Consider the following 15,259-nt stretch of genomic DNA (forward strand, 5'->3'; position numbering starts at 1 on the left):
GGGGGTCCTTGGTATGTGCGATAGTCTGTGTATCTAGGGGTATCAATGTATTGCTGGCTGGAAGAGAGATGGTTCTTGCTGCCGGGGTTTATGTTAACAGTCTGGTGGACAATTTTTGTCTCTGAACTTAGTATACGGGGAAGTAACAAGAGACGGATATACCGTGGGGCGGGGTCAGCTCATTTTTGTAGCAGGGTAGAGAGCGTTGATCGGCTTGTTATTGTTTTCTGATATGTGTCAATGCTATCGGATATGTCGTAATTGGTCAGTTACTCGTGTATAGGCTTCTACACAGTTACGGGGTCGTTTATATTGCTATGCGAGTAGCGTTTTATACATTAATTTGGTATACATTATGAACAAGTTGCCAGGCAGAATCCTTGCCGAATTTTATAGCGTTTGTCAGAGGCAATGTTTTCAAGGTTATTTTTGGGCTTCTGCAAAAGACATATGGATCGGATTGATACACTCTGCAGCTGCGCTGCGCACACTGCTTGTGCGGTCACAAGGCCGTTGCAGCGTAGGGTTCACGGGCTGACGCGGTCCATCGTTAGCTGCGCTGCGTTGCCTTTGACGAATTCATCATTTGCTACGCTGCGTTGTCTATAGCGCAATGCCGACAGTTAAACACGCTGCTAGGCAACTTGCGCATTACAGAATAGTTGTGCCGGGATAGGGTTAGTTTATGTACGTTATCCGTGTGTCGTGTTTTAGTCGTTGGGGTATTCCTACTTATATATATTTATTTGTTTGTCACACTGGGAAAGATGTACTACAGGTACAGTGTAAAAAGACAAGTATATATACTTATAAATCTCAGGATGCACTTTTAGTGTATTTTATTCAACGGTGTTCTCGATTCTATCCCTACCAACCCCCCCCCCCCCCCCACACACACACACATTACTTACCAACCGACTACGCTACAACATAACTGGAACGGACAGCGTTATAATACATTCAATGAGTACTACAAGCGTTCAGTGTCACAAGGGGGCACGTCACGGGGTTGGAACGTTTTTTTACGCGATTCCGCATTGAAATATTTGGTCAAGGTTAACGTATACGACGATGGCTGAGTAATTGTAGGGTGGCTCGTCGACAAGTACAAAGGAGCTCTAGTACTTGATCCAAGCTAACACTTAGCTAGGCAAGGACTTCATAGTGCGATGACAGTATGTGCTTTAAGTTCTAAATAGAACCGTTATAGTAGGTTCAATTTAGCGAGAATCTCATTGAACCGTACCCATATGCAAACTGCGTGTCATAACCAAAAAGAGTTACTTAAAAGAGGACGATTCTAAAAGGCGTTATAAAAGCTTTCACGTCATCAGTGTATACAGTATATAGTAACTGACGTTTCCCTACTAAAGTATATGTAGTATGACCTCTGCCTCGGTTGGATAATTATGAATAGATTTGTTATGTTACAACGTTTACTGAAGAAAGGACCCATATTTTAAAGGTTTTTTGAAATAAATGTAAACAGTATGTAAGTGTGATACAATTACTCAAATCACAACGTATGGCACATCAGTTGTACGACAGGTTTTAACACGGCGATCACGGTAATACACGAAGTAGTGGATGTGTTACTCCAAATAGATTTGTACATCGGATTGATGTCTGCACAATTTGGATATATTGACTGGGTTTTTGTAAAGGAATTCCGATACAGTCACATTGTCCTTAGATTAAAAAGGCTTGATAAATTGCTATGGCATTGTGTTCATCACCTCTTCCAGAAACAAACAGTTGGAAATCACCTCCCATTCCAGGACCATTCGACACCAATAATTCAAGGATTGAATATAACAATAAAGAACTCCCATATTATTGAAACTAAAGGTCGTTGAGTCAATGTTATTTACACCAGAACAAAGGACATCCAATTTAACCATCATTAGGTGAGTAAATAAGGTTAATAGATTGTACTAGTAAATGGAGGAATTAGGTGAGGTGGGTATAGTGCAAGACCTGGTGACATAGAGGGAATCCACCAGTGGCGGAGTGCCCATACAGTCAGGGGGGCGGATGCCCCCCCCCCCTGACGGACTCAAATGGACTGCTGGCGCCCTTTTCAGCTTTTTACCACTTTTTATTTATTCGCGATTATTGACTTTTTTATTGCGCTCTCATCTACCTATTGACATTTCTCACATTTTGTTGGCGATGACACCTATTTATTCCCGTTTATCTGCAAATTAGCAAGGCCCGGAAAGGGTCATTTCCGGCGATCAAGGGAGTACCTTTACTCAAAAAATGTCGGTATACGCTCCGCGCCAACCTGGTGTGGCGCTGCGCTTAGATAGTGTTGAACACCCCTACAGACCATTCTCGCCTCCCTTGACCAATACCCCTAGCTCCGCCACTGGAATCCACCACTCCCCTACACACACACACAAAACAGACACGCTAGACAGTATATAGACCCCATTTAGTGTCAATTTGTATCCGAGTTGTTCCATTTTAGGTACATTGTGTGTATGTGACTTGCGTTTGCTGTTGATTTTGAACTCTTCTATGCAGTTTGCTTTCTTCTTTGTTAATAGTTAATATATTGTACTAATCAATTAAGGAATTAATTAAGTCAACGTACCCACAACTTCCTACAGTAAATAGGTCACGTGTCACCAGTCGGATGAGACAGCTATCTACAACTAGAAAACCTATACTTGCACAGGTACCTTGAAGAATATGAAGTCAACATATTGTAATTTGTTCCTCACCATTACCCCAATGATATTGTTGCGTGACGTATGATGTGTAATAACATCCCCTGTAAAGACTTTTAGTAGTGGAATCTTTCTTTTGTGTTCACTGTGGTAACCTCTGTATTAAGCTGTCTGTATTATGTGCGTGTATTTGTCCCTTCACAGAATTTGCAGTTTAAAGCCTCTATAAAAACTATACCTAACTACATGTCCTCAAGTTCCATTTCGATGTAGCCGTCCCCGGCCACAACAACTAGTGCATTTAAAATTAATGTATAGAGTCGAGGATTAATTTGCATTAATAAGTAGAAGCTCACTATGCAGATTATACCGAATTACCTGCGACAAAAATAAAGGTTGAATGGCACATTGCTACGATCCGCATGTAAAATATAGTTTTACTTTCTGAGAAGGTACCAGATATATGACGTACATGTGAGCATGCGTACAAGCTGTAAATACGGTGATACGACCATAATCGATGTTGGTGACCATATATCCATATTGGCTGTTCACTTTATTGATATAGCGGGGAACATTTACATGTGGCTCAGGCGACGAATATATTGTATTCAAGAGACAAAACTAGTGTAAGTTAACATTCCAGCGGTATGTTAGAGTTATCACTTACATACTTATGTAAGGCACTAACTGAGATGGCGACAATTTAATAAAAAATATTTATGTTTTTTTCAAAACAAATGTTTACAACCTTCTGTAATTTAAAAAGAAGTATGGCTGCTAAAAAGGATCATAAGGGCAAGGGCGAGAGGAGATGGAAGAAATGGAATTAACACCGTTATCTCGCGTATGTCTAATGCACAAGAAAAACAAATATCTCAAATAGAAGGTTACATGAGCTTCTGTAGCGTTGCTGCTCTTGTGTAAACAAGACAGCAATCCGTACACAATCCTACGAACATCTGTGTGTAGTCATGCATACAACCAATGTATGGTCCATTAATCTTTACAGTGGTGTGTAGTTAGCTATTTCGGCTACTCTACATTTTAATCTTGATGCTAGACTCATTAGAATCACACCCTCCATTTCCTCATAGAATAAATATAATTATGATACATACACAGCAATAGCAAAATATTCTCTTCCAAAGGAAAGTAAATACCGAAACTGAAGCATTCCTTCCTTATTCACGTTGTATATATTATCAGTATTTTCCTTATCTCATAGTCCTTGTCTTCCATTATATATCTCTGATCCTAACATATCTTTGTCACTATATTTTCCGATCGACTCGATTTTACCTGATGATACCCGAGAAAGTCGTGGTAATAGAGCTTTACGTGTACTTTGGTGTGTTTTACTGACAAGTCGCTGCAAGATATGATACAGAATGCTTATATTACTAGTCACTATTTCAATGCCTTTTATGTTGGTTGCATCTGCCTCAATACTAATACCAGGGGGACAAACTTTCAACGGCTGAACGAGCACGATTACGAACAAGATATCAACATAAAAGTATCTCGTAATACTATTTACAACTTCAATATTGTTAAATACCATAACAACTACGTTAGGTTTTTCACCAACGTAGGTTGACCCGACTTTCTTTATTACATAATTTTGAGTTTTCTATCGGTTTACAGATTCCATCGGTTATGCGAGAAGTGTTGATCACCCCAGTTTTATAGAAAGTTTCTGGCAGAAATATCTAAGTGGTAAGTGAAGCAGTTGATGCTATAGTATAAAATGTATTTAGTAAACTAACCACACATATAGAAACGTTATCTTTCTGCTATGTATCTGCTATGATGTGTCTTATGGTGTGGTTTTTGCCCATATCTACTGGATTCTGCTATTAAATACTTTCAATTAGCAGCCTACTTTCTCCATAAATTTATTCAGTTATTTTCCAGCAACGCAAAATGCGTTGGCTCTCCATGATGAAAATCCATGTCGGAAAGGAAGACTTAAAAAGAAAACAACTATCGTTTGCCAATAGAGAATATTCAGAAAACACAAAATTAATGATAGTACCTAATCATAATTAATATTAGCAGAAACAGATATTTAAGGAACTAAAACTGCGTGTGTGAACATTGGCCTCTCCCCCCCCCCCCATCCCCCAAAAAGAGCTTGTTTGGTAAAAATACTGTTATTATACAGAGACAGATATATAAATATATAGATATGTAGGTAGGAAGGTGGACTGATGGATGGATGGATAGGATGGATGTATAGGATAGATGAATAGGATGGATAGAATGGATAGGATGGATAGACTGGTTGATAGTTAGGATGGATGGATATGATGAATGGCTGAATAGGATTGATGGATAGGATAAATGGATAGTATGAATGGATGGATGCATAAGATGAATGGATGAATAGGATGGATGGATAGGATAGATAGGATGGATGCATAAGATGCATATGATAAATGAATAGGATGGATGGATAGGATGGATGGATATAATGGATTGGATGGATAGAATGGATAGGATGGATGGATAGGATGGATGGATAGGATGGATGGATGGATAAGATTGATGTATGGATAGGATGGATGGATGAATGGGTGGATGGATGGATAGGATGGATGGATAGGATGGATGGATAGGATAGGATGGATGGACAGGATAGATAGGATGGATGGATGGATGGATGAATGGGTGGATAGAATGGATAAGATTTATGTATGGATAGGATGGATGGATGGATGAATGGGTGGAATGGATGGATGGATAGGATGGATGGATGGATAGGATGGATGGATAGGATGGATGGATAAGATGGATGGATAGGATGGATGGATGGATATGATAGAAAAGATGGATAGGATAGATAGGACGGACAGGATGGATGGGATGGATGGATGGATAAGATTGATGTATGGATAGGATGGATGGATGGATGAATAGGTGGATGGATGGATGGATTGATAGGATGGATGGATAGGATGGATGGATGGATGGATGGATAGGATGGATGGATATGATAGGTAAGATGGATAGGATAGATTTGATGGACGGATCGGATGGATGGATGGGATGGATGGATGGATGAATGGGTAGATGGATGGATGGATGGATAGGATGAATGGCTGAATAGGTATGAATGGATAGGATGAATGTATAGTATGAATGGATAGGATGGATGGATGGATATGGTTCATGGATGGATGGATATGATGGATGGATAGGATGGATGTATAGGATACATATGATGGATGGATAGGATGGATTGCTAGGATGGGTAGGATGGATAGGATAGATACGACGGACAGGATGGATGGGATGGATGTATGGAGAGGATGGATGGATGGATGAATGAATGGATGGGTGGATAGATGGATGGATAGATGGATAGGATGGATGGATAGAATCGATGGATAGGATGGATGGATAGGATGGATGGATAGGATGGACGGATAGGACGGATGGATGGATAAGATTGATGTATGGATAGGATGGATGGATGGATGAATAGGTGGATGGATGGATGGATTGATAGGATGGATGGATAGGATGGATGGATGGATAGGATGGATGGATGGATAGGATGGATGGATATGATAGGTAAGATGGATAGGATAGATTTGATGGACGGATCGGATGGTTGGATGGGATGGATGGATGGATGGATGGATGAAAGGGTAGATGGATGGATGGATGGATGGATAGGATGAATGGCTGAATAGGTATGAATGGATAGGATGAATGTATAGTATGAATGGATAGGATGGATGGATGGATATGGTTCATGGATGGATGGATATGATGGATGGATGGATGGATAAGATTGGTGTATGGATAGGATGGATGAATGGATGAATGGGTGGATGGATGGATAGGATAGGATGGATGGATAGGATAGATAGCATGGATGGATGAATGGGTGGATAGAATGGATAAGATTTATGTATGGATAGGATGGATGGATGGATGAATGGGTGGATGGATGGATGGATGGATGGATAGGATGGATGGATGGATAGGATGGATGGATAGGATGGATGGATAGGATGGATGGATAGGATGGATGGATGGATATGATAGAAAAGATGGATAGGATAGATAGGACGGACAGGATGGATGGGATGGATGGATGGATAAGATTGATGTATGGATAGGATGGATGGATGGATGAATAGGTGGATGGATGGATGGATTGATAGGATGGATGGATAGGATGGATGGATGGATAGGATGGATGGATATGACAGGTAAGATGGATAGGATAGATTTGATGGACGGATCGGATGGATGGATGGGATGGATGGATGGATGAATGGGTAGATGGATGGATGGATAGGATGAATGGCTGAATAGGTATGAATGGATAGGATGAATGTATAGTATGAATGGATAGGATGGATGGATGGATATTTTTCATGGATGGATGGATATGATGGATGGATAGGATGGATGTATAGGATACATATGATGGATGGATAGGATGGATTGCTAGGATGGGTAGGATGGATAGGATAGATACGACGGACAGGATGGATGGGATGGATGTATGGAGAGGATGGATGGATGGATGAATGAATGGATGGGTGGATAGATGGATGGATAGATGGATAGGATGGATGGATAGAATCGATGGATAGGATGGATGGATAGGATGGATGGATAGGATGAACGGATAGGATGGATGGATGGATAAGATTGATGTATGGATAGGATGGATGGATGGATGAATAGGTGGATGGATGGATGGATTGATAGGATGGATGGATAGGATGGATGGATGGATAGGATGGATGGATATGATAGGTAAGATGGATAGGATAGATTTGATGGACGGATCGGATGGTTGGATGGGATGGATGGATGGATGGATGAATGGGTAGATGGATGGATGGATGGATGGATGGATGGATGGATGGATAGGATGAATGGCTGAATAGGTATGAATGGATAGGATGAATGTATAGTATAAATGGATAGGATGGATGGATGGATGGATATGGTTCATGGATGGATGGATATGATGGATGGATAGGATGGATGTATAGGATACATATGATGGATGGATAGGATGGATGGATACGATGGATTGATAGGATGGATGGATATAATGGATAGGATGGAAGGATAGGATGGATTGCTAGGATGGGTAGGATGGATAGAATGGACAGGATGGATGGGATGGATAAGATGCATGTATGGATAGGATGAATGCATGGATTGATGGATGGATTAATGGATGGATGGATGGGTGGTTGGATGGGTGGATAGATGGATGGATGGATGTATGGATAGGATGGATGGATAGAATAGATGGATAGGATGGATGGATAGGATTGATGGATAGGATGAATGGCTGGATATGATTGATGGATAGGATGGATAAATATGATGGATGTATCGGATGGATGGATAGGGCGGATAGGATGGATTGATATGATGAATGTATAGGATTGATGGGTAGGATGTATGGATTGGATGGATGGATAGGATGGATGGATAGGATGGGTGGATAAGATGAATACATATGATGGATGTATCGGATGGATGGATGGATAGGATGGATATGATAGATATGATGGATGTATAGGATTGATGGATAGTATGTATGGACAGGATGGATGGAGTGGATGGATGGAGTGGATGGATGAATTGGATGGATAGGATGGATAGGATGGATAGGATAGATCTATTGATGGGTCGATCAAAAGAAAGAAACACTGGGTAAAACAAATTATAATAAGGTTAACACCGATGGTAGGTTAGCAATCTGATAAAGTTTTCGTTAGATTGATATAATCAATATGAACTTTAAGTGAATGCTAAAACGAAGCGAAACGAAACAAGAACCGCGTCTAAGTATACTATTGTTCTCAACTGATTGAGCCATGCAGCCATTAGGTCTACTTGTTACTGACCATAATTACCTGGATCTTGCTGAAAGTGGCAATCAAACGCATCATTAGCTTCCCTTAATTGATATAACATCTACCACAATAGTGTAGTTTTATATCACGATGGAATGCAAGGGCAGACACAGTGTGACTTTTATTGATCCTTTCTTTGCAATGTTGCATACATCAGAGCTAGTATGATCTCAAATGGACTCCTGTAAAGCGTTATGAATATAAAACGTGTTGTATTGTATCATCCTACTCAAGTTAAGTATTGTCGCCGTGATTCAAATTATTAGTTAAGATTGTGAGCTGTGAGCAGTGTTACTGTTGAGCATTCAACATTTGTAGGGAGTATTGGTCAAACAATATCATTGCTGTTGACCAATGAGCAATTTTTGTTAAGAAAAGCTACTGTACTTTATTGTCGTTATGAATTTGTTGTGATTATTGCAGTAATTTGACAAGGAATTTGATTGACGAATTATTGTAAGTTTGTGTAATTATAGCTTAGACCTTATTTCGCTAAATAACTTTGGACATAGAAAGTTATATCATCCTTTTATAATGTTATTTTGAAATCATGTTGAAATGTTACAACTATGAACAACTATGTGAATAGGTATGAAAACATACAAAAGCAATGCCAATAAGGTGATAATTGATTTCAAATTAAATGTAATCATGTACTTCTAGACTCCTAAAATAAAGAGCAAATGAAATAATAGGACTACTGTCCTTGTACTTACGTAACATGTATTACATTATATTATTTTTCAAGTGATCGACAATAAACTTTAGAATTGTTTAATTCTAATACAGTTTCAAGATCAAGCAAATCCAATAGTTTTTCTTACATGAACACGTGATTAGTACCAATGTCGTTTTACTTTTAAGATAATATTGAATAAAATTGTGATGGTTTGGTAAAGTTGAACTCAACTACTTTCAAATTAATGTTTTGTCGACTTTCTGTTTCTGTCTTTATTAATAACTGTGCCCTATACAGCTCTAGAGTAGTAATAATTTGTTGCGGTAAATAAAAGAAAAATATGTGTTCATCGTAACAACTTTTTTTTATGTGGATAACAGTGGCATGTCGATACTATTCTCAATATAACATGTATTTGAGAGATAAAGTGAAAAAGCATGCACAGTATATAGGACAGTCAATGTGACTACGCTAACACATAATATCATTGAGATGTACCTAGTAAGTGATTACAATTATAATCATAAAAGACCAAGTTCACTCAGATTGATTGCATCCAATACGACTATTAAGAAAGAACTTTAGCAGTATTTGAATAGGTTGGATGTATAGTTAAACTAATCTGCTATTTGGAGAATTCAGTGATATATAAATACAATATCGCAAACAATTTGTGCTAACCTTTTTTTAGGCCTTTAAAACCAATTCCCGTTCGGTTCTATCAATCTTTAAATTATGATAAAAACTTACTGATTTTGTTTCAAATCCTTTCATATGCCGGAATAATCAGCAATTCAAATTCGTATCATAACTGTACAGTTATGCGCAGTTATGTACAATAAAAGTTAGATTCATACACATCATGTATACCAATTATAAAGTTTGCACCATCGATAACATGAGAGAGACAATCAGCCCCAAAACTGTAACACTAACCATTCAAAGTATAAATATTCTGGAAACCCATTTATATCCTGAGTAATCCAGTTAATGCCTTGACCGTGGAACTTAACATAGAATTTCCAGTCAAATTGATGTTTATTTTGCATGCAAAATTACAGACCTAAGATGGCTGCCAATGTTAATCCCGTGGACATCAAACCAGATTTAAAGAAGGCAGTAAACGGTAAGTTTATAAACCGAACATTTTGCATTTAGTAAGTAAATTGTCGTTTCTTGTGTTAGGCTGTTTTATTTACAATCCACGGTACATTGTTGCTTTTACTAATATAGTTGAGAAGCCGCATTCACTTTTCTTTTACAAAAACACGTAACTTTGGCGAATTTAATGCGTATATCATGAAATATATATTTACAACATAATATCATATGTAAATCAAACTTTTGAAAGTAAAAGGGATTACAATTTGATCGATAAGTTTAAAGTTTTCAAGTTCATATCACTAACGCATCCGTTGTTACTACATTCATTCATATCTGAAGGAGTGTTCCATGTGCTAGTTAGGTGTCTTTTAACCTCTTTCGTTATTTTCAACAGGCTTAGGTAGTTTTAAAGTTGCACTTGCTACCGTTCTGACTGTTAAAATTGTCCTTGATCTTGCTACGTTCTTTGAATATCCGCCTGTTGTCATAGAAGAGTTGAGCAATGCAGCAGCCAGTTCAGGCCTTCTCATGATTCGTTATATGGAAGAGAGAGGACAAATAGAGCCAACAAGTATCATGCCACTTCTGTGTGCGCTGAAGAAAATGTGTCTTTCTGGGATTGAGATGCGTGTAAGAAAGCTGTATGAGGAACATACAGGGAGGCTATGTTCCAGTGATGATCATTCTAAGGCTCAATTAGAAGGTACTGTAACTTAAAGCATATCTTTATACATGAAAGTTCGTATGCACTCGCAGCAGTCTTAAGAATGCGGGTTACCTCCATCGATTGGTAATTTTCGAAGGATTTGCTAAAGTGAAGTTTCATCAAATATAGCTGGATGATTATTGTTCATTTAACAATTGAAGTTAAAATAGTTTGCGTGTAATAATAAAACAAGATGATTGGATGTATAGTATCTTAGTAATTCAAATTTAATATTCTCGATTCTAAGGTCAAAGCCGTCTACAATACATCTGAATGAGATATTTTACTGGAATTCTTAGATAATGCTACATGTCCAAAAATTAATATTCCAATGCCTCATTTTCGTTCTCATAAAACGTATCCAATGGTAATTGTTTGATTTTATGTAAAACAAGTTTGTTACTAATATTCTTTGAATGGATCGAAACTGAAAGTGTTCTCCTCTTGAATCTCTGACGGCAGCGAATGGTAAATAAAACATATTCCAGTTAAATTCGTATACTTGTAACTTATTCCAATTTACAAACAGCTTTGTGACATTAAGTAATCGTATGTTACATTGTTCAATATAGGGTGTGTAGTAAAGTTAGTGAGACCGATAATGGTATTATTTTTCAATTCAATGCGCTTAACATTTGCTTTCTGCTCATGGGTATAACTGTAGTAATTTGATAATAAATAGTATATGACAATAATATTTGATAATTTGAATTTCACACTGTAATTTTTTACCAAGTGGGTAAGCAATGCTAATTAAGTGATTGCTAGTGAAATAGCACGTTCACCGTAACATAAGAGCATGCACGACATGGAAGTAATACCACCTGATGATGACGTTCTTTCACTTATAAATGAACTTTAGATTTACATTAACAGTTCCACGCTCTATAGAGTGAGGGGATGGAGTTTCTGTTTAAGCTCAACGCTATTGGTAGAGATTAGTACATCTTGGTTTGATATTTAACATTAACTCAATGAATAGCATACATGATTACATTATGATATTTGACACCCTATACTTTGACTTCGTCTCCGCTATCATGAGAATTTGAATTTTGGTGAGTGCAACATAGTTAAAGAAAGTTCAGTTAAGCATCTATTGCACCAAAGTACGCTAGACATACTTGGTGACTGATATTTAACCTTATGTTAACTGAATTTCACAATTGAGAGTTTTATACTGCACTCCCGTTTCACTTAACCCACTCGATGATAAGTTTGATTCAGAAGGTCACAATGTCTGCATGAAACCTTTCAAGTGCTAAAAACTCTTTGTTTTTTATCTCAGGAAAGAAAAACGATCTCATCAAGTATGCAAAAACAGCCTATCGAAAGCACTACGAAACAGCTAAGCCATTTCCTTCCATGAACAAGTGTAAGGTTAACAGTATATTTGTTCAGGGAGGTATTTACTGCTCTGTTCAGGAGGGTGATTTCATGCAAAAGCCCGATGTGCTAGAATCGTTAGATTCTTACAACGATATTCTGAGCAGCCCCAAAACTAAGTCAAATAGAAAGATCATCGAGGCTGACCCTGGGTTCGGGAAATCAACACTTGCATCACAGTTTGTCTATGACTGGTGTACTAACAACCCTGAATCTCCGCTCAAAGATGTAGACATACTTATATTTCTCCAGTTAAGGCAACTGACAGGTGTAAAGTCTATATACACTGCCATAAAGCATTCCATAGTGCCCGAAGATGAGGACATGGACGACTCTTGCATTAAGGAAATCCTCAAAGTAAACAAAAAGTCTGTTGTCATGTTATTTGACAGTTATGACGAGTATCCTGACAAGAACACCAAAACACATATCTCCTCCATCATTGAGATGAAAATGTTTCTAGACATTCTTGTCATCATACTTACCAGGACATTGAACCTCCCGCCTAACTTGCACCCCGAAACAAAACGAATCAGATTAACAGGGTTTGGGGTGGCTGAACGTCGAAACTATGTCCTGAAGGCGGTGGCTAATGATGTCCAGTTGGCAGATCGGATCGAAATGGAGCTTCAGAGAAACCCCTTCTTAAGAGATCTCTGTCAGGTCCCTCTCTTCTCCACTATGGTTGCTCACATAGCACACGAGAGGCCAGAAATCGAGATATTTAGCACAGTAACAAGATTTTTCACTTATGTGATCGCATGCGTTCATAACCATATGAAAATAAAGAAAGATGCTAATACTGAGGTGCCTGCTTTTGAAAAGGAACTAGCTAAACTGTACCGTATTGCTTTCGACGGCCTCACACGTAAGAACCAGCAGCTGACATGGGAGAACACCTATTTAGTTTCAGAACTTGGACAAGAGTTCTATGATAACTATATTAGGCTTGGGATGTTTGCACAGGAAGTGGTTTTTGACATTTCCCAGTGTCGACATAAGACGGAAGCACGAATATGGCACAAAATCATCTGTGAATTTTATGCCTCCCATCATCTGGTGTGCATTCTTAGTGAAGGTAAGTCTTCAGTACAGATAATATTGATGCATGACCACAGTTTGTCATCTTAGATGTGTAAGATAATGAGTAAACCTAAGAGATGGAAGTATTGTTCGTATGTCCTTGTATGTGCATAGATAAACAGCTTACGCTCCTCGTACCCCCAACCCACAGTGTCTGGTATGTATATATGCAAATTAACATTTATACAACACGCGTGACAATGTAAGCAAATAAAGTCATCATTTGCCACTGACCCAGTTCAACATAACAAAGATTGGGTTTGGATCTTTATATATGTATGCTTGTTGTATTTGAAGACAAGAGCGCTACAGGTAGAGATACCCTCAGGAAGATCAAAGCAATGTTGAAAAAAGCTGACAACACTGGATTTACAAGCAAATTGTACACATCTGGGTAACATAGGATGGACACAAGTTCGTATGTTGTTGTGAATGTATAACCATATTGGATACTTTGACTTCTGTATCTATTAAAAAACACGTTATTCGACCTATGAACTAGATTGTTGCTATTTGTGCTCGTCAGTTATCTCCACATATTGTTAAAATGCTTTTCCTGTGGTTCAATATGATTGCTTCTCAAAAATGCTTAGGTAAAGATAGAAAATATGGAAGTAAATATATAAACCAGATCCTCATCACATTTTGTATCACAAAGATATGAATAATATGGAGTTGGTAATATTTTGCATTTGGCAACAGTACAATGAATGGTACCATCAAGACAACGCTGCTAAAAATATCTTTGTTTTTTTTCATCATTTTTCAATCATTTATCAAAATAGCCATGTGGTATTTTCCTTACAAAATCGTATATGATTCCATGTTCCTTTTAGTGTTCGATTATTTGTTTAGTCAACCTAATCCAAAATGTATTAAAAATGAAGCTTTTGATAATATCTCATCTCACAAAGATTTCATAGATGACCTGGTCGACTACCCCAATAACAATACACAAAAAATGTTAGAACGTATACAAACGCTGTGACTATCTTCATCCTAGACAAATTTAGTTTGCAAGTATAGAGACAAGAACACGAACTAATAAATTACATTTAAAGGAATCTGTAATTTGGTTGACATTGTAAGAGTGAAATATGTGACAAACCAGTCAAAACCTAATATCAGAAAAACCAAAATATTTTTTTCATGACCTCATTATATTAAATCATCCTCTGCAAATTCTCTCTTTCTCTGTAATTTGTTTTCAAAGAAAGTTTACAATTTCGAGGGTAATATGCTGATAAGTATTTGTCAGAACTTTTACCAATTCTAGCAGAGTAGAACTATAGAGCAGCAACACTGATGACCCTAACTCACCTGATGTCAATAGTATCATACATATGCCCAATTATTTGCATAATAATTTGCATAGTAATATGTTACTGAAAAAGGAACTTAATGTCGTACTCCATAGTAATAACCAAACACAAACTGTAAACAATTCTAGTCTACTACCAACCATGTACTACCAACCACAATATCAGCCAGGATATTGTAGGAATAGAAGTGTTTTGCTCTCCAAGCCTCTTTAATGGAGTTTGCAAGTTTGTTGGACTGTGGAATTAAGGAAAAGACAGTTTTAAATTTGATTCAATTACTTCAGTGGAATTGTGAAATAGAAATCAGAATCTGAAGGCCAGAAGGTTCCTAAACAGAGCACACTAAAACTTTGAATGAAATGATATATCGAGAATGAAATATTTTCATCAGCATGAATGAC

General features: G+C 37.8%; 1 protein-coding gene across 3 annotated transcripts in view; it reads left to right on the plus strand.

The window, feature by feature from the left end:
- LOC139970048 (uncharacterized) overlaps positions 1–15,259 on the plus strand; it is a 39,476-nt gene that overhangs the window by 22,147 nt on the left and 2,070 nt on the right. For 2 of the 3 annotated variants that reach the window (XM_071975656.1, XM_071975654.1), the window contains exons 2-5: positions 4,323–4,394; positions 10,319–10,383; positions 10,756–11,064; positions 12,356–13,531. In XM_071975656.1, coding sequence (XP_071831757.1) covers positions 10,326–10,383; positions 10,756–11,064; positions 12,356–13,531 — 1,543 coding nt within the window. In that variant the 5' untranslated portion in view covers positions 4,323–4,394; positions 10,319–10,325. Of the gene's footprint in view, positions 1–1,745; positions 1,908–4,322; positions 4,395–10,318; positions 10,384–10,755; positions 11,065–12,355; positions 13,532–15,259 lie in introns of all 3 variants that reach the window. The other variant, XM_071975655.1, reaches the window with a different exon arrangement.

Source organism: Apostichopus japonicus, chromosome 7 (assembly GCF_037975245.1).
Source record: "Apostichopus japonicus isolate 1M-3 chromosome 7, ASM3797524v1, whole genome shotgun sequence".
Classification (NCBI taxonomy): Eukaryota; Metazoa; Echinodermata; class Holothuroidea; order Aspidochirotida; family Stichopodidae; genus Apostichopus; species Apostichopus japonicus.